Source organism: Pogona vitticeps, chromosome 3 (genome assembly GCF_051106095.1).
Source record: "Pogona vitticeps strain Pit_001003342236 chromosome 3, PviZW2.1, whole genome shotgun sequence".
NCBI classification, from domain to species: domain Eukaryota; kingdom Metazoa; phylum Chordata; class Lepidosauria; order Squamata; family Agamidae; genus Pogona; species Pogona vitticeps.
The window spans coordinates 145470306-145490991 of NC_135785.1; the positions used below are offsets into that span (position 1 = coordinate 145470306).

General features: G+C 44.3%; 1 protein-coding gene across 2 annotated transcripts in view; it reads left to right on the forward strand.

Annotated features, from left to right (window-relative positions):
* Positions 1-18689, forward strand: part of SLAIN1 (SLAIN motif family member 1) — a 46311-nt gene extending 27622 nt beyond the window's left edge. For both annotated transcript variants that reach the window (XM_072994709.2, XM_072994708.2), the window contains 5 exons: positions 1949-2098; positions 4340-4687; positions 9515-9670; positions 12432-12771; positions 17314-18689. In XM_072994709.2, the coding sequence (XP_072850810.2) occupies positions 1949-2098; positions 4340-4687; positions 9515-9670; positions 12432-12771; positions 17314-17389 (1070 nt within the window). In that variant the 3' untranslated portion in view covers positions 17390-18689. The remainder of the gene's footprint in view (positions 1-1948; positions 2099-4339; positions 4688-9514; positions 9671-12431; positions 12772-17313) is intronic.
* The last annotated feature ends 1997 nt before the right edge of the window (positions 18690-20686 follow it).

Sequence of the window (20686 nt, forward strand, 5' to 3'; positions counted from 1 at the left end):
CTTCCTTCCTTCCTTCCTTCCTTCCTTCCTTCCTTCCATCCATCCATCCATCCATCCATCCATCCATCCATGCTTTTGTCCTGTTTCTCATTTGATAATGCTTGCACAGACTGACACAGCTACTACTTTGAAAAGTCAGAAAAGGTAACCTTTTTCATGTGGGGACATGAGAGGGAGAATATTTAGCTCCCCTCACCTGTTTCAGGTTTGCTCCCTTGACATAATTAGATTGGCCCTCAGGTATGTAGCTTCAGATGAATTTCATATATTGAGTTGTGTAGAATTTCTCCTTTTTAAAATATAATTTATTACATGTTTCCCTAAAAAACTAAAAATCTCATCTTTCCCCCATTTCCTACTTCTCCACATCAATTCAAGTGTATTTGGTTACTGATGGTGTGAGGAATTGCAGTCCTCTAGAGAACAAGCAATACTCTCCCATCTATGTTCCATTATATTTTACCCTGGGGCAAATTTCAGTGATCTGCCTCAGCTGTGCCTGTGCTAACATCAGGCTGTGGTATTAAACTAGGACTTGTGTCACTGAGCAACACCAGGTACATGTCAACAGGGGTCAGCAGGCATGCAAGAGAATGCTACTGTGGTTGTGACAAAAGAAGCAAGAGCCATGCAGGGTAGAGATACTTATAGAGGTTCCTTTCCTCACTATATGTTTCAGATTCTTTTTCAACCACCATGAGAAGTAGGAGAGGTCATTGTTTAAAAAGATAGTCAGACACTGAGGTTCAACACTGGGATCATAATTGAGGCTTTTTGTTTTTTGTCCCCACACCCCTGTCTAAAGCCTGCTAGGCTTTTCTCCATTGTAGACATATAATGGTTTTGCTGACTGAGGATGATGGGAGTTCTGGTACATAGAGAGCTTGTAAAGAGCACTAGTCTGAGCGAAGCTGGTGCAAACGTATTCCCATGTATATGGAATTAACCAACAAAAGAACTAATATGCTGTTTTTATAAAGACTAAATACAATAGAACCCCTTTATCCACAGGATCAGTATCTACTGATTCACTTATCCACAGTCTGAAAATACTAAAAATACAGTGGTACCTTGCTAGATGATGACCTTGCAAAACGACAAATCCGTATGACGACAAGGTTTTGCAATCGCTATAGCGATTCGCAAAACAGTGATTCCAATGGGCGATTTTCGCTTGACGATGATTTGGTCCGTGCTTCGCGGACCGTTTTTTTCGCAAGACGATGATTTTTACAGTTGATCGGCAGCTTCACAAAATGGCTTCCCTATGTTTTCGGGACCTGTGCTTCGCAGGGCAGCCATTTTTACAGCTGATCGGTGCTTCGCAAAATGGCTGCCCTATCAGCAATCTTCACAAAATGACGGCAATTTTTCCCCATTGGAATGCATTAAACATGTTTCAATGCATTCCAATGGGGAAATGGTTTTCGCAAGACGATTTCGCTAAACAGCGATTTTCACCGAATGAATTATCGTCATGCCACTGTATTAAAAGAAAAATCCTAGAAATATTTATTTCTAAAGGTGAAGTTACCAGAGGTGGCCACTAGAGGGAGGCAGAGACCTTGCTGTGTATAGCATTCACCATTAAAATAATCTTCACTATAATCCACATTTTTCAGCATCTGCGAGGGCCTTGGAACTGATTCCCTGCAGATACGGGGGTCCTACTATAATGAAGTCTTGCATGTATCTACTGAAAAGCTGGGTTGCGGTACTAGGTACATTTATCTCAGAGTAAGTACTACTGAACTCACTAGGACTTTCTTCTCAGTAGACAACATTTTTCATCTTAAAGGACTTGAGAATGTAAAAGAAAAACAGATTCCAGAGCCATAGTGGTGGCAGGTGTGTTCCAAGGCAGTCCTGAAAGTATGCACCTAAAATTTGCGTCGAAAGTTGAAATGCTGACCTCTTGTCTAATGCCTGTTGTGTTGGTCTTCTACAGGTTGTATGTCTAGGAGCTCCCCTCTCAGCCCCCAGTCATCCATAGACAGTGAGCTGAGCACCTCAGAACTGGAAGATGATTCCATCTCGATGGGATATAAATTGCAAGACCTCACTGATGTCCAGATCATGGCCCGGCTGCAAGAAGAAAGTAGGCTATTGCTGCCACACACAATCTTTTTTTTCTCTTTAAAACACTATATGTCTGTGACGGCTTTCACATTAGAGAAATTGCTTGGCCCTACCCATTACAGTGGTGCCCCACATAGCGAGGTTAATCCATTCCAGATTAACCTTCGCTATGGGGAAACATTGCTATATGGAACGGAAAAGCGTTCCAAATGGGCACAAAACTCACCGTTCTGCGATGTTTTCCCCATCCGGCCACCATTTTTGCGCGTTCGGTAAGCGAGGGCAGGGCGCGAAAACGCTGCGCGTGGCCATTTTGGGCATCCGGCGGCCATTTTGGAACCGCCGAACAGCTGATTGAAAAAAATCGCTAAGCGAAAATGGGTAAGCGAAACGCTTACCGATCGTCGCTAAGCGATTTTCACCCTTTGGAACCGTCGGTATGCCTTCGCATTAGCGATCCAAAAAAAAGATCACTGTGCGAATTCATCGTTATACAGTGCGCTCGTTAAGCAAGGCACCACTGTATCTTGAACTGGCTAGAGAACGCAGTAGCTTATAGGTGCCTGGCTGTGGAGCCAGAGTTTGGGAGCTCAGTTCCCCACAGGGCCTCCAGGGGGAGGAGGTCTTGGGCAAAGATCCACAGTCCCGAAGCACCCCCAGAATAAGGGAAGGGTAAACCTCTTCAGTGTATTCTCTACCTAGAAAACCCTGGAAAGGGTTGCTCTAAGTCAGAATTGACAATGCCATGTGATTAATGCTACCCAGTATCTTACACAGCAGTGGAGTAGCAATATCGTATTTGGCGTTAGATATACGGCAAAGGATTGAAGACTAATGAGGCAGTAGGAAAGAGGGTAGGGGCTAAGTGGGTTTCAAGCTGATCACATACATCAAGAGAAAAATGCCATCTGTCTGTTTTTATTCAAAGACTCTGAAACTGCTTGTATGATCTGCACCAGGCAGGTGTTATTTAAAAGCTCTTGCCATATGGAGAGACAGGAAATGGGTTAATTTTAAAAAGCCATTGAAGTATCTTTGTTGGAATTCTGCAGCTTCCCATTTTCCCCATGATGTATTTTAATTACTAGGATAGCTACTGGGCCCAATGCTGCCTAGGACTTCTGTGACATCCGAGCCTGACTCTAAAGGATCACATGACAGCTAGTGATCCTGAAGAGAAGGCAGTAAGATGTTGACAAGAACATCTTAGTAGTGAAGAGGTTGGAAGGTAGAAAAGAGAATACTGAATTGGTGGGAAAACAGCAAAAAGTAGAAATATCCCTTTTGCAGTTTTTGTAATTGTGACTTCTGAACATGGTCACCCTGACCTGTCTGCACAGCATAGACATGGGTGGCATTTATAATCCATAGTCATTTTCAATCATAAGAATAAACAGTTTTTAGTTGGATAAGTTTGTTTTTGAATTTTTAAATGTTTTGAATCATACAATGTATTTTAATTACTATAATAGCACAATAGAGCTAACCTGGGTGGCCTTGGGTGAGTTGCACAATTCAGTGTACCCCCAGAACAAGGGACTGGGAATCCACTTCTGAGTATTGTCTACCTGGAAAGCCCTAAAAAGGGTTACCATAAGTCAGAGCTGACTTGACAGTGCATGATGGTTGTTGTTGTTGTTGTTAAATAGAGTAGGGAGTGCTCTGGTTGAATCTCTGTGAAGACCACTGTCTGAATGTTACAGAAGAAAAGGCCATCCACTGAGAAATCTAGTTGCACAGACAATCTGTCAAACTAATACATTTTGAAGGATGATATGAATTAGAATTGTAAATTAACATAGAGCTAGTTCCTTGTTTAATCACCCTGCCTGCAGAGGAATCCTTCATGCTATGCTTTAAATATACTGATGCACCCTTATTAGGGCAACTTCAGTTTTTAAAGCTAAGGTCAAATGTAATGTGAGCTGAGCTGCAGTGTCATGAATTGCCTTCCCACTTAGTTGTCTTCTTAATCCCCCTTACATTATGCCAGCCTTCCCCAAACTGGTGGCTTCCCGATACATTGGACTGCAGCTCTTACAGTCCTCTGCCAGAACAGCCACTGACCAGGCTGTTGAATGGGCATGGTGGGAGTTTCTGCCTAGCAAATCTGGACTTGCCTGGGGAGAGCCACTCCCCAAGCTATTCCTGTCTTCCAAACAGATTTGTGAAATGAGGCAGGGGTGGAAAGGATGACATTGTCACAGATGTGGTTCTCTGTTTGGTATGCTGATCTCTCTTATTTCCTGGCGCTTTACAGGTCTGAGGCAAGACTATGCTTCTACTTCAGCATCTGTTTCAAGAAATAGCTCTAGTGTGTCTCTTCATTCCAGCAAGAAAGGGACCAGCAGTGACCAGGAATTTGATCGCTACAGCCTTGAGGATGAGGAAGAAGAATTTGACCACCTGCCACCTCCACAGCCGCGGCTCACTCGATGCTCCCCTTTTCAAAGGGGAATTCCCCATTCACAGACTTTCTCTAGTATACGGGACTGCAGAAGGAGCCCGACATCCCCATATTTTCCCTCAAATAATTATCAGCAGCCACAGTGTTACTCTCCTCAGACTCCAAGTCCTCTTGAGCCACAACCAAACAGGATGAATGGAGGTAAGGCAGGCTGGAGCAGCTGGCTGAAGCATCTATAGGGTTTTCTTTTGCCCTGCCTTTGTAAGGATGCTTTCTTTTGTCATTTTTTGTTTTTCCTCAGGAGTGACCAACTTGTGCTTTCTTGGGGACATGAGGCATGTGTCTCCTATCATTATGCATCGTCAGTCAGAGAGACAGCATGACACTGTGGGGTCTCTCTCACTTACACTTCGGCTATACAGTGGTGCCTCGCTTAGCGATCACTCCACTGAGCGACGAAATTGCTTAGCGACGCTGTTTTTGCGATCACAAAAGCGATCGCTTAGCGATGTTTCCTATGGGGAAAATTCGTTTTGCGATGATCGCAGGGAAGCGATCATCACAAAGCCCCCATTTTCAGCCAGCTGATTGGCGGTTGCAAAATGGCCGCCGGGGAAAAACTGGCCACCCGCTGTTTTGCCTCACTTTAGAGGCACTGAAAATGGCCGCCGCAATGGAGGATTTTTGCATAAAGTTAGTTTTCAAGCCCATAGGAACGCATTAAACACGTTTTAATGCGTTCCTATGGGCTTTTTAAAATCGCTTAGCAATGTTATCGCTTTGCAGTGATTTTTGCTGCACGGATTAACATCGCTAAACAAGGCACCACTGTATTTGTTTGAAAGTTTGAACTGTTTTCTCTCTGGAATGGGAAACCTCAGTGGGTCTGGGAGCCGTTTTCTGTCCCTAGGATCCCCCAGGAGCTGCATGGATTGCAAAATATGCCAACAAATGAAACCAGAAGCTGAATTCTACTTACAGTGTTGAAAATAATGATATTTGTGTGTGTAATAAACAGTACAGTATGTAGGTAAGGGTTAGGGTGCTGCAACCTATTTGAACAGTGAAATGCTGCTTTTGGAGAATCCAGGGGTAGTCATTCAGTTTTCTTCATTTCTTCCTTTTCCAGCAAATTTTTTGAAGGGGGCAGAAGAGCCTAGTGGGCTCAGGGCTGCACAAACGACTTTTGCCTATGCCTGTGTTCAAACATGGCCTTTCTTTTACTTGCCAGCAATCCTTTTACTTGCTGCTACTGAATTTTACTTGGATTGTTAGTCTGCCAGTCAGCTGTCTTTGGTGCAGCTCAAGGCTGTTGTGTTCATAAGTATTCCTGGTTGTTCCACAAGTTCTCAGTTGTAGTGACTAAAGTTGTCAGTATCTCCTGGACAAGAAAAGCCCCTGTGTTTTTAAGCAGTCATTTATGTGTTGTTTGCACCGTTTTGTAGTTATCTGTGCTGGGCAAAAAGCTTAGGTCTGGGCCAAAACACAACTGTGTGTAGCAAAAGCTAGCTCCTGTGTGCAGAGGTAGGAGACCTAGGTATTGAGGAGGACAGGTGTTGTTGGTTTTTCATATGATAATATAAGCTAGGTTTTTTTGCACACAGTGTGCTTATCATGTCAGCTTATGGCAAGTGTGCACAACCTGTGACTGACTAAGTCAGCTGCAGGTGATGTGGCTTACTAAGCCTTATGGCTGGATTGTTTCTTTGGGACTGCAACACCCCCCCCCCCCGGTGACTTTTCAAGTGCCTGACAAACCATAGTACCTGGCTGACATGCTGCAGATAGTTTGATAAATCATGTGTTTCACTGGTCAGCTTTAACGGTCTTCACAGCTGAGGTTGGTGTAAGAATGAGTGTTGGAATAACAAATCCAAATTCATTTCCCTCTTTCTTTCTGAAAATACATCTGTAGGACCAAGCAGCTGTAAACCCCAGTTTACTGCCAGGTTCACTCAGCCTCACAGAAATCATTTGGATGACCAGGTGATTTGTCAGTTTGAACTTTCTTAAATTGGGACTTGCTCAGTCCCAAAGAGGAAAAGCCTGTCTCTGCGAATTAGATATCTTTCAAATTTGTCTAGACAGCCAAAAGAGCCAGGCCCGGCCTGAAAGTTATTTTCATGAGAGTTGGGAGCACGTGTGGGTATCTTTTCCCTGAAAGCTGCTTCAGTGACATATTTCTAGGAGCCTGATAAGTTTTAATTAGTGAATGGCTTGTTTGTGTTTTAAAAACAACTGGCTAGTCCCAGTCTTCTGTCCCATTATTCTTTAACCATGTACGGTGTTGGAATGCAAACTGGAGTTGCTTTGATTCTTTGACCAGCTCTGTAGACTGTCCTTTCGTCCACATGTTGGACGCACTATCCTGGTTGCTAAATAGTTGTTAAAGAAAGTTCTGACAAGGAGTCTGTTCTTCTTGTTAAGTGTGTAAAGCCTGGTTTCTTGGATGCACAGGACATTGTTGTTGTTGTTTAGTCGTTAAGTCGTGTCTGACTCTTCATGATCCCGTGGACCAGAGCACGCCAGGCTCTCCTGTCTTCCACTGCCTCCCGGAGTTTGGTCAAATTCATGTTGGTAGCTTCGATGACACTGTCCAACCATCTCCTCCTCTGTTGTCCCCTTCTCCTCTTGCCTTCACACTTTCCCAACATCAGGGTCTTTTCCAGGGAGATTTCTCTTCTCATGAAATGGCCAAAGGACACAGGAGTCAGTTAATACGTAAGTGGCATTAGCCTGTCTGAGAGGAAGTAAATGCGGTGGTACCTCAAATTACAAACGTCCTGACTTATGACAATTTTAAGTTATGACCAGCTCCAGCCACAAAATTTTGCTTCGACTTGCAACCGGAGCTTCGAATTACCACCAGAAAAAAGGCAGGGAAAAAGGCGGGGAATTCAAACTGCTAACCGTTGGTGGCAAAGAGGCTGCTTCTTTGTAGCTGTTTCGCCCCAACGGTTAGAGAGTGTGCATTCGGAGGAGGCTTCAGACTGCCTGGTAAGGTGCTGCTTTTTGCTTTTTAAAAACTGGCTGTTCCAGGTGGGTTTTGCAGTGTGGGTTTGGGGTGGGTGGTAGGGTTATGTTTCTATGCTGGGATGAGTCTTGCAGTCTCTGTTTGTTTTTTGGTTGTTTTTTTTACATTTCTGATGGGTCTTGTAGTCTCTGTTTGCTTTTGGGTTTTTTTTCCTTTGGCTGGAATGGATTAATTGTGTTTCCAATGGGTCTTGCAGTGTTTGGGGTTTTTTTTTTTTTTTGGTGATTTATTTTTCCGTCCGGAACAGATTAATACATTTCAATGCATTCCTATTGGTAATGGTGCTTTGACTTACAACCATTTTGAGTTACGACCATCTTTATTTATTTTATTTTATTTTATTTTATTGTACCCCGCCTATCTGGTCATTGCGACCACTCTAGGCGGCTTCCAGACAAATACAAAAAACATATACATATAGCAAAATAAAAAAATATAAAGCAATGGACAATAAGCAATTAATAATAAATAATAAACAGATACTTCAAGATGGCAAGATGACAAAGGATAAATGGAGAAAGAAGAATTAAGTATTATCTGGAGGGAAGGCCTGCTTAAACACCCAAGTTTTTAGTTGGGTCTTAAAAATACCCAGCGATGGGGCTGCATGAATCTCTGGAGGGAGGTTGTTCCAGAGGCAAGGAGCCACCACCGAGAAGGCCCAATTTCTTGTTTTTTTCCTTTCGGGCCTCCCTCAGCGTCAGGCTCATCAGCCTCACCTCATGACTCAATTGAGTGATACGGGTAGATCTTGGTGGGAGTAGGCGTTCCGTCAAATATCGAGGCCCTAAACTGTTTAGGGCTTTATACGTAAGCATCAACACTTTGAAGTCAATGCGGAACCAAATGGGCAGCCAATGCAGTGCGGCCAGAGTAGGTGAGATATGATGGTATTTTCTCACTCCACTAAGGAGTCTGGCTGCCACATTATGCACCACTTGGATTTTCCACATCAACCTCAAAGGTAGCCCCACGTAGAGTGCATTACGGTGGTCTAATCTTGAGATAGTGGGACAGATTAAGTTCGTAAATCGAGGTACCACTGTAAAGAGTTCCTAGCACCCTGTCCTAACTTATAGGGCTGGTAGACACACTGATTTATGACCTGTGTCAGCATTAACACATTTTTTCTTCTAGCTCTTTGCCTCTTACAGTGTTAATTTTGAATATGGAAGGCAAAGAAAAGTTAGAAGCAAGGAAGGTTGGCAAAGCATGAGCTCCTAGTATATACATCAGCTAGCATGATTGGTGGCTGTGCTGGCTGAGAATTATAGGAGTTGTAGTCCAAAAAAGTACTTTCCCTAAGCTCTGAATCAAAGACTAGAAGTGAAGACAAACATCACATTGGGACAATTGCAGAGTTTTTGAACTGGAATGTTTATTTGCCTGTACCTCTTCAATTCTGAATTTCTGAGTGAGGTAGTCTGGAAAAATAGCTTTCTTCTTTCCATGTTAACAGCATCTCTCTCTGTGTGTGTGTGTGCATGTGTGCGCGCACACAAACACACACACACACACAGAACATGATGTCAGTGTGAAAAGGAATAGAATTAAGTGGAATGGACCAGAAAGAAGCCATAGGTGAGTAGTTTTCATGTAGATGTAGTAATACATACATTGCCTGTATGTGAAATGAAATCCAGAGGTTTGATACAGTGTGAGTCTATTTTATAGCTTGTACCCTGAGAGGTTTATTGTGATTATCACTTGACCATTTTCAGTGCTTTCGACTCTTGATTTTGCTCTTACTTCCTTGTAAATCTTAACTTTGGTGGTTGACCCTTTGAATGTCAGATACTGGGGAAAGCTGTTGCTTTTAAGTCCAACATGGCCAACCCGCTGCTTCTGGGAAACTCAGGCTGTTGAAAATGGCATGCCACTTCCAGAGTTCTTTGGCCCGACACAGAAGATTTTTTTTTATGCTATTAGACCTTAGCAAGCAATTACTTGACCATAAAGATTTCCTAATAATGAAATCCTTTGCTTTTCTACAGACAAACTTCGAAGGAGCATGCCCAACTTAACCCGGATGCCAAGCACCCCCACTATCAACACCAACGTCAACTCTGCAATCACTGTGCGGAACAGCTTGAGCTTTGATTCTAATTTGCACGGAGCTAGTAATGGGATATCAAGAATACAGTCTTGCAGTAAGTGTCAAAACTTTCAAGGGAAGCTGCTGGAAGACTTAAAACTACAGCCTTTCCCAACCTCTACTTCCATGGTGTTTCTGCAATACAATTCCCATTGATCCCAGATTCTGTTCCAGTGGATGAGTGTGATAGGATCTGCAGTCTAGAAGCATCCCAAGGCACACAGGTTGGCAACCATTAAATCTGTGTTGTCAAGGTTAATGCTTTGGGCTATGGAGAGAGTGAGATGTTCCTATTTCTGGGACCCTGCATATGACTTTGAAAAACACATAGGGACAGAAAGAGAGGAAATAAGTGTTTCATACAATAGTAATGTCCTTAAAGCATAGCATGAAGGATTCCTCTGCAGGCAGGGTGATTAAACAAGGAATTGGCTCTATGTTAACTTACTGCATGCTGGTTTTGAAAAGAAAGGTGACTAATTTATATATAATTCATATACTTTGGGAAAATATAAATGAAACTGTAATGGAAACTGAGTATTCAGTGGGACTGTAACTATAACTTACTAGTTTTGGAAGTGATTTTCCAAGCTCATATTCTTCCACTTCAATTGCATGTGCCCAAATATCTGAACAGGGGAAGCATCTAATTTCCAACATATTTTCCTCCCCCCACGCTTCTGTAGGTACTTTCTGAACTTTTTGTGTGTTTTTTTAAAATGCATGAGCCCTTATTGTTTATTAATTAGAGGTGGAACTTTGGGGACTTGAGGATTTCCTGTCCCATAATTCAGCCCAGAAGCCTATAGGCAGAATTATGGGAGTGAAAGCCCTCAAACCCAAAGGAGTGAGAACAGCCTTCTCTACCTCCGTGCCATTCCTGCCCCACTTCTTCTGTGAATTGTAAGAAAAATACCCTGCTACCTTTTGGCTGTCCCAAGGATCCCTATGACTCACAGAGGTCTGTGGAAGAGTGAATTAATTGTGCTGGAGACTGCTCCTGCACTGTGCGTTGGATAGGAGGACTCATGGTCCTTTGTAAATTGGAGAAATCATGGAGACCCCCACAGTGCAGTGCACTTACTTTTCTTATTGCTTGAGGAAGAAACAGCATGGAGGTAGAGAGGGCTGCTCCAACTGTTTCCGGTTTGGGGGCTTTCACTCCCACAGTTCCGCCTGTGGGGTTCTGGCCATGTTATGGGACTAGAAGTCGGCAAGTCCCAAAAGTCCCATACCTATTAATAATCAACAGTGTGCTACAAAACAGCTTCCAGGGCCACAACAGAACAGAGTGGCAAATGGCTTGCTATTTTTGTACAATGTCAGATTTAGAATGTGCTGACAAATCACAAAGTGACTTTTTTAAAACAGTGAAGTATAAAGCTGAGCTGAGGTGTGTGGTTTCTGAAACAATTTACCTGTCATGAGCAGCAGTATTGTAGCTTTGTAGTCTTTTAGAAGGATATGTCTGAGCAACTTAATATTCCTAGCTAAATTTAGTACAGTACAATTTTTCAACTTCTAGAGCCAGTCAGAATAAATCCAGGGTTAGAAGGGAGAAGTGTTTGAAAAGAGATGCATGTACAGTGCAAATGTAAAGCATTTCATGAGGTACTCCATCTTCCCAGGGAACCTCGGGGGTTCATACTGTAGCAAAACCGAAATGTCCCTGGTTATTTCAAAGACAACAATTTGATTCTGGCTCATGTCTTTCAGATTGTGAGGCAGGGATGTCCTTAGCTTTTATTTATCTTCTGCAAGTCAGTCTTTTTGGCTAAAAGGTGAGGTGGAAATGGTTTAATTAAAGAAGAGTATGATCAGACATAATCAGAGGGATGTGGTGGCGCTGCGGGTAAAACTGCAGAAGTCTCTGTGCTGTGAGGTCAGAAGACCAGCAGTCGTAAGATCGAATCCATGTGGTGGAGTGAGCTCCCATTGCTTGTCCCAGCTCCTGCCAACCTAGCCATTCAAAAGCATGTAAATGTGAGTAGATAAATAGGTACCACCACGGTGGGAAGGTAACGGCCTTCCGTGTCTAGTCCCGCTGGCCACGTGACCATGGAAACTATCTATGGACAAATGCTGGCTCTATGGTTTGGAGACAGGGATGAGGACCATGCCCAAGAGTCGGACACAACTGGACTAAATTTAAGGGGAACCTTTACCTTTACCTATGATCAGACAGCTGCAAAGGCACACTTCTGATTGTGCTAGGAAGGGTTGAGATCACAAGCTTCTGTTTGCTAGGGAATCAGTCCAGTTCTTCCCCCCCCCCAAAAAAAAGGTTCAGCTTAGGCAAGGGTTGGGCCCAGGCTGGAGCACATTTCCCTGTGTGTTGTGTGATCACTGGGAAATAGATCACACCAGACTGCTCCACAAGTGGTCCAAATTGCAGTCTTTTTTCTGGTTTGATCACATCCTGAGTTTCCATGAGCTAAAATCTATTTCATCAGAAATGAAATGGTAGTTCTCTAAATGAAGCTAAAGACATGAAAACTCTTTAACAGACCACAATTGCCAGTATACCTTGGGAAAAACCACGATGGATCAAACTGGCACAAAACACTGTAAGTGTGCAATATAGATCTTTGAAGCCCTGAGGTTTGATCAAGAAATACTGGATCACATTTGTAGCCTCACCTGATTATAGTGACTCCGGGAACTGCTCCTCTGGCTGTCTTTCACACTGGCTTGAAAGAGCTAGCTTGTGAAGCTGTGAAAACATTGCGCATATGTAGAGTTCTCTTTTGGAATTCATGAGCCTCTGTTGTGTTGTGGCCCCATATCACCTCCTTTTTGTGTACATTCTTCTCTAGTTCCTGCTCCTGGACAACTTCAGCACCGAGTTCACAGTGTGGGACAGTTTCCAGTATCTATCAGGCAACCCCTCAAAGCCACAGCCTATGTGAGTCCGACTGTCCAAGGGAGCAACAGCAACAGTAGCAGCAGCAGCAACAGCAGCAGTGGTGGCAGCAGCAGCAGCAGCAACATTTCAATGTCCAGCAACACCTTACAACTGCACTCTAGCACAGGCATCCCCATGCCAAACAAGACTGCAAACGCAGGCTTAGTAAGCCGCAGTGGTCTTCCAAGGCCATCCTTGGCTATAGGTGGGAGCAGCATACCCAGGAGCAAAATTGCACAGCCCGTCCGAAGGTAAGACTACTTGTGCTAAAGGACGAAGGGTGTGTGTATCTGCATGGCCAACATTACAATTGGCTGAACAGTCATTCTTACACCCAAGGATTCTCAGGAGCTGTAACTCATGGCAGGATCGCTACATGAGAATTCAGTGCACTCCTCTATGTGTTGGTGGGCTGTTTAGCTTAATGGCCTGCAAATGGTGAGCCATTGTGCAAAACAAACCTTGCCAGCCCAGGATAGTAGCCTACAAGGGTGACTGGCAGGTCACATGTACCTTTGAAAATGACTCTGGGAATCAAAGCCTTTGTTCATAATAGATGCTCCATGAGGCTGCTTGATCCTGGGGGGTGATTTGTTACCTTGGGAGAAATCTGTACACACACACACACACACACACACACACACACACACACACACACACACACACACACACACACACACACACACACACACACACACACACACACACACACACACACACACACACACACACACACACACACACACACACACACACACACACACACACACACACACACACACACACACACACCATGCATGCCTGCAAAAAATACACTGGTATGTGTATGATGAGCTATCAAGATACACCTAACAGCCCATTTTGCTGCTTGGATGCAGCTGCATAAACTGGAGTAAAGAGACAGAGGTTTCTGAGCATTTGATAAAGTCACAATTCAGGGTTGGTGGTTCACCAGAAGTGCAGAAGATGTTTTATGAACCAAGGTGAATGACAAGACAATACGTCCACCTGGTCTGCCTGTTTCATATGCAGAAGCTCATTGGACTGGCAGCTGAACTTTTGTTTGGTGCTGGTGGGGAGTCCTACCTGAAGGCAGCAGGCGAGCACAGGGAGCGTGCATGCACGTGGCTGTTCTCCAAGACTGGGAATGGCCACGTCAGGAGGAGTGTCAGGGGCGGGGATACCACCACTATCCTCATCACCTGCTTCCTGAGGCCATTGCTGCAGCTGGCTCTGTGGGTCAGACAGTGGGAAGTCCCTCTCTCATTCTGCCATGCTCTTTAAATCTTTGAAAGATCTGGGTAACAGGCAGGCGGTCTGTTCCATTTCTAGTCTGCTTAGAAGGGAAGTTAGCGAATAAGTGGCCTTCTACCTTACTCGGTGTTTGTTTTCTAATTAGGATAGTTTTAAGGAAGAGGAAAGCAAGCGGGAATATGAATGCAGCCTATTATACATCAGACGGAATGCAGCACTCCAGCAACATTTAAGGAGACCTTAAGAAGTGCCAGCAGCAAACAGGAGGGGGTTATTTCACTCCCAGCAGAATCCCATCCGTGGCTAGAGGCTGGGCTGAAATAGTATTGGAGGGGTTGTTTAGTGGTAGCTGGAGCCAGCATGTGCACATTCTGTGGCACAGTCTCTGTTACCTCCCATGGAAAAGTATCAAGTAGCATGCGATATGCAAGAGACCTCTCTACCTGGGAGCCAGAAAACGTTCCCAGGCAAGCTTTCAGCATCCTACGGTCCTGTTTCATTCACTGAATTTCATGGGGCTCCCACACAATGTTACGGTGAGCTTGTGGGCTGCATTGTATTTTTTTGCTTCTGTCTTTGTCCTTACTGGAGAAAATGGCTGAAGGAGAAATAGCTGGGGTAGCTATACAGCAATGTCTGCCTGTGGGCATGAGGGGCCTCCACCTGGACGTGTCCCAAAACAGGACCAGGCTCGCTAGACCACTGGCTAGATTGGGGTCAAGCAGCACTATAGCATGACTAATGGGCTTTGTTTAAACTTTGTAGGTCACAGGTTGTGCAGAAGAGCTATGAGAGGACTTGTAATTGAGCAGCAGGCCCGTTGTCAGCTGAAGCAGCACAGTTTTCCTTGGAGGGGACCTTGATGAAGTGATCAGTTTCATTAAGCCAGAAGCTGCTTAATAATTTGACACCTATTTTAATTGTATTGATAGTTTGATAATGAAGTGTCTCTGACAGTTAGAATCCTGTAATTAAAGCTTAGATTTTTTAAAAAATATCCCCTCCCCCCCCCCCTTGGGATAACTGAAATACCATTGAGTTCAATAGGATTTGAACAGCATAACTGTATTTCCAGACTGCAGTCAAAATAATATACTGCCAAGTCAGAGAAAGAAGGATTCCATCTTTCTTGAAACATTAAAGTGGGCTGAAGGAACAAAGGAAGAGGTCCTCTTTTTTTCCCCCCCAATCCAAGTTTATCCAGGATTGTGGGTGTGGCTAGCCTCCAGCACTATGGAGCTGGTCACAGAAAGGTTCCCTGCCGGAAACTCTGTGAGCTCATCTTCTGGGTTCAAACTCGCGGGCTCTCTCGTCAGAGTTAACAACACAGCCTTAAAAGATCCTTGCACCCTGGAGAGCTGTGAGTTGAGAGCCGTTCGCCAGTCCTCAGATACATCCTCCCGCAGCAAGGTTCTCAGTTAATGGTACTGAGCAAATCCTTGGTTTAGGTCTATCAAAGCAAGTCTTCACCCTGCTGAAAGCAGGTTTGTCCTGTCCTTGAGGGAGGCTCTGGTAGCCAGCCAGTCCCTTCCCCTGGTCCTTGCCTGTCCAGGATGATGACCAGGGAAGGCTCTGGGTCAGCTAGCAGTTGTCCCTTGGGCAGCGGGAAGTCATGGCCGTCGTCCCTTAGGCAGAGGAAGACCATGCCACTCTCCCAGCTCTCTCTGGCAGGAGCAGTTTCCCTTTGGGGCATTGACCCAGGCCCCTTCTCCTTTTCTTCTTCCTGTTCTGTTGATCACCAGCCTCCTGAAGCTCTGTCTTCACTCCCTCTTATCAGGCTCCTGGCTGCTTTGAGCAAGCTTCTCTACCTTCCCCAGCTGTCTTCCCTCCCTCTTTCCTTGTGCCTTCGCCTTTTCCCCTGATTGAGCTCTCTCAGCTTTTAGAGGGGCTGAAGGCTTGCCATGAGTGTTCCAGCTGCCTGGCATGCTCACCCCATTACAAAGATAACCAAGGGGCTTTCACAAGAAGAGCCTGGAAAAGCTACAGTATTTTGTAGGGGCTGCATCCCCCATCCAGAACGTTAAATTGACCACATTGAATGTCTGAGGACCCAGCTTCTGTCCAGATGTTGCTGGATTCCAATTCAGCACTAGCTATGCTGGTCAGAATTTCTGGGAGATGTACTCCAAGAACATCTGGGGACCCAAGTTTGGGAACCACTGATCTATAAGAAAAGGAGTCGTTGATGTAGCCCAGAATTGTCAACTCTGATTGACAGTGGCTCTCTGGGGATTCAGGCAGAATTCTTTCCTAGCCTTACTTGGAGTTCCCCAATATTCTTCCCTAGACTGCTGCCTTCTACGTACTGAGCAGGTTTGACTTCTTTTACCTCTGAAACTGGATGAGTTCAGTAGATTCAAGGTGGTGCCATTGTCTGGCCTTGTTGAGGTTACCAAGGGATGGGGCTGCTTCAGGACTGATCTGTTTCCCCCACCAGGCCTTCGGATTGGCCAGTTCAAAGGGTTAGGCAAATGGGTGGTTACATGGTGGTTAGGCATGTGCTTGCCTAACTGCCTCAGTTTCTAGGAATTAAGTCCTTTTAGTCAAGGTGGAGATTTCCTTGACTGACACTGTGAGAATCCCCAGCCAGTGCAGCTAATGATCGTGCTGACTGGGAGAGTGAGTTCTAAGAGTTGTAGCCCAAAGCCATGTTTCCGAGCTCTGCCATCCAATAGGAAGCACATACTAATGGTCTGCAGGGGCTGGACCAGAGGAGGCAGCAGTTTAAGATGGACCAATCTGTAACTAGGGTAAATGGACAAAGGAGGGTGCAAGCCAGACTGTTTTTGTAGCAGCAAAGATCAGCTGAAAGAGGAAACCCACTTCTGTGCCTTCCTGGCCAGCAGACTTCAGCAGCCAGTCTGTATGGGTGGAGTTGGTTCAGAAACCTGAAGGCACTACAGCAGAGGTGGGAACCTTTGGCTGTCCTGGATTTTTGAATCATAGTTGCCACAATCCCTTATCAGTGACAGTACTGGAGAGTCAGAGGTTGCATACTACTGTACTTAAACTGCAAAAGGGCTTGCTGCTCTTCTGTAGTTTACCGCATGGAAGTGCTCTACATAGACCCACCATCTCCCAGGTCCTAACACCAGCTTAAGAAATGGAGTACAGCACATGCCCTCAAGCAGCAGCACCATTTACGTCATTGCCTTTGTTGCACAATGCTCTACCACCATCACCATTGCATTATTTCTGTCACCCTGCTTCCCATGAGAGTGAAGGAGAGAGCCTCCGTTATCTATAGACATGTTAGTTCAGATCTCAGTCACTTTGATGTGGTCACCAGAATGTGCTGTTTTAGAGACGTAACATTTTGAGGGGTGTGTGTGTAAAAATGGCTTCTGGACTCTTCTGGAACATCGCTGGCTTTTGTATATGCAGTGGGAGGGGGTGACATTTCATTCTTTTCCTTCCGTAACAAAAGGCCTTTGTCCTAGCTTTCTGTTCTTACTGTGGGTCTGCACCATGTTCAGCATTCTGCATAGTCAAGTATTGTTTTCTCTCTTTTCTGAAATATGCCTCGTTTCTTCTCACAGTTTTCTCCAGCCGCCAAAGCCTCTTTCTTCGCTTAGTGCTCTACGGGATGGCAACTGGAGGGATGGTTGTTACTGAAGATTGGTGGACCTCAGCTCCAAAGGTGGAATAAAGCAGATCCTCCTACCCAGCTGGCTGGGTAAACTAGAACTTTGGGAGGGTGGGTGGATAACACAACACTATTCTGTCATCATCATTTATCACTAAACATATTGCACTTACATGCTTGCTTGGTTGGTTGGTGAGGAGACAGCAGTATTGTCAAACTGATGTTGCAGCATTCTGATTTTCATTTTTTTATTTCATGCACAAAGTACCTGAAGTATCTCATTTGAGGGAGCCAAAATATGACTTTTGAATGCTTTGTCATAATGAAATGTCCAGACCTTTTTAATTTGTATACCTCTCTCTCTCTCTTTCTGTCTCTCTGTCTCTCACTCTCACACCCTCTCACCCCCTGCATTTTTTCAGTCAGTTCAGATTTTCCAAATCGTTTCCTATGCTATTTGCTTCAGTTTTTCTTCGATAGTCTTTCCAAGAAGGCATATTTTTGCACTTAGTAAGTTTTTACCTTTGCTTGAATCGTAGTGTTGAAATATTTTGTATCTGTGTATGCCATCAGGCCCCTTCCTTTAATCAGAAGGTGTTATTGTAGGCATTTGGTCAAAATAAGTCCTACCCATATCAGCCCCAATCCAGCTAGGGCTATCTGTAAACAGACATGCCATTTTCTTGGAGGCACAAGGAAATAAAGGTGGTTTCTGAGACTAGGAAGTTCTCAAAACTACTGAGAACCACTTACTCTTGTTGGAATAGGGACAATGCCACCAAATATGGGTGGGGGGTGGGGGGAGGAAGCAGAGGGCTAGATTCAGTCATGCACTGAGCCTGCTTCTGAATGGATCAGGACCATGTTTGGCAATACAACAGTAATGCTGTATGTTTATGTTGCGGTAGCACACACTAAAACGTACTCACTTAAAACTGCCATGACTTTGGGTCACCATAAGTCTGCTCTCTCATCTCCTTGTTCTGGTGTTAATTTATTACCATGGTGATGTTGTATTTATAAGGAGGGCATAAATTATATTGCACTTAAAAGATGCAGTGATCTATTATTCGGGTTTCAGTAACTTTATTACAAAGAATAAGATTGCAATGTTTTATTAACAATTGTGTATGTTGGAAATGAATGAGTTTTCATGGAAGTAAAACTTTTTTGATAAGACCTTTTGCAAAAAAATAAAAATAAAACCCCACAAAACCCTATTGCACTAACACATGCTTTCTTACTGTGGAATATGATTTTAATACTTGATTACAACTTGTATTCTGCTGATCTGTAACATTTCAGAAATAAAGAAATCTATTTGAGCAATATCATGCTATTCGTGGATACTGAAGAGAAAGAGTCTGCATCCTTTATTGTCCTTCAGGGGGAAATCCAAGAATGGCCCTGGGGGAGTTCCAGATGCTCAGTAGCCATAGAATAATGAATGACTTGCCTGAGTGTCTGGTTTTGTTCATGCTGGGAAAACATGAGTTGCAGAGCTTTTGGCTCACGACTGCTGGGCCTACAAGCTCTTGAATGATTCAAAATCAGAAGGGACATAAACAGTAATAAATACATACTGATTTTGGACCAGTAGGAACTTTTCACAGAAAGTCTGTATAGCCACCTCAAGAGGCGGGGTGGGACACTTGTGCCTCCCCAATGTGGATGATGGGAGTTGCCATGGGTTGGCTGCCCCTGCTATACACTGTACTGCATCATGTATGAATGCACTCTTAGTCACTTCCCACATATTATAACTAGGTAAAGGTAAAGGTTCCCCTTGACAATTTTTGTCCAGTCGTGTTCGACTCTAGGGGGCGGTGCTCATCCCCATTTACAAGCCATAGAGCCAGTGTGTCCGAAGACAATCTTCCGTGGTCACTTGGCCAGTGCGACTTAGACACGGAACGCTGTTACTTTCCCATCGAGGTGGTCCCTATTTATCTACTCACATTTGCATGCTTTTGAACTGCTAGGTTGGCAAGGAGCAGGGACAAAGCGACGGGAGCTCACTCCGTCGTGTGGATTCGATCTTACGAATGCTGGTCTTCTGACCCTGCAGCACAGGCTTCTGTGGTTTAGCCCGCAGCGCCATCACGTCCCTCATTATAACTAGAGATTATAACTAGAGATGGTCACAAACCAGGAAAACGGCAGTTTGTGATAGTTTGTGGTTGCTATTCATGAACCATGAACCTTCTGACAAAACAGTTTTGTGGTTTGTGTGATTTGGGATTTCCATGAGTTGTAGACTAGCACCCGCATGACTCAGAGATGCCAAACTCTCAGTGAGTCTTCAGATAACTCTCCTTCCCACCTCCTCCATGTTTGGTGCAGATTGGATTTGGGACATCAGAGTTATAGCCCCCCCAAAAGGAGTCATTCCATCCTCAGAAAGTGTTGTTTAGCAGCTGGATTTTCTTATTGTGGCTCCTTCCCAAGTACAGTGGTGCCTCACTAGACAGTTACCCCACATGATAGTTTTTTCGCTAGACATTGACTTTTTGCGATCGCTATAGTGATTTGCAAAACAATGGTTCCTATGGGGGAATTTTGCTGGACAATGTTTGGTCCCTGCTTCACAAACCGATTTTCGCTAGACAACGATTTTGACAGCTGCCTCTGCGCTCGCAAAGCAGGTGTTTTCGGGACCTAAGCTTCGCAAGACACCTATTTAAATGGCTGATCGGTGGTTCGCAAAGCAGCTTTCCTATGGCTGATCTTCACTAGACAACGACAATTCTTCTCCATTGGAACACATTAAACAGGTTTCAATGCATTCCAATAGTGAAATGCTTTTCGCTAGACAATGATTTCGCTAAACAATGATTTCAGTGTAACAGATTATCATCATCTAGCGAGGCACCACTTTAACTACAATTTTGTTGCCTTCATTTCATGGTACACTGGCACAGTCTGATAATGTAACAATTTTTAAAAAACAAACAAACAGAAAGTTGCCACCAGTTTTCCTTAGGAAATTGGCTGGATCAGATTGGGGTGCACATCCACAAACAATAAGAACACACAAACCCCCAGGCAACAGCTAAAATAAAGGAAAAGTTCCCTACACGAATCTCCTATTAAACCAGAAGAACATATGCTAAATTTATGGAGAACTAAAACAGCACTGCTTGCCAAATGGATAAATTCTGAAGAGTGTCTCCCACCAGAACAAGACTCTGGCTGGATCATGTGGAACTCACTTAATAGACCATGAAGCAAAGTAGGAAGATCAAGGAATAACCAAGAAGAATGGGGCTACTTGGGTACAGGACAAATTTTCTGTGACTGTGGAGAAATTTAATCTGTACAGCACT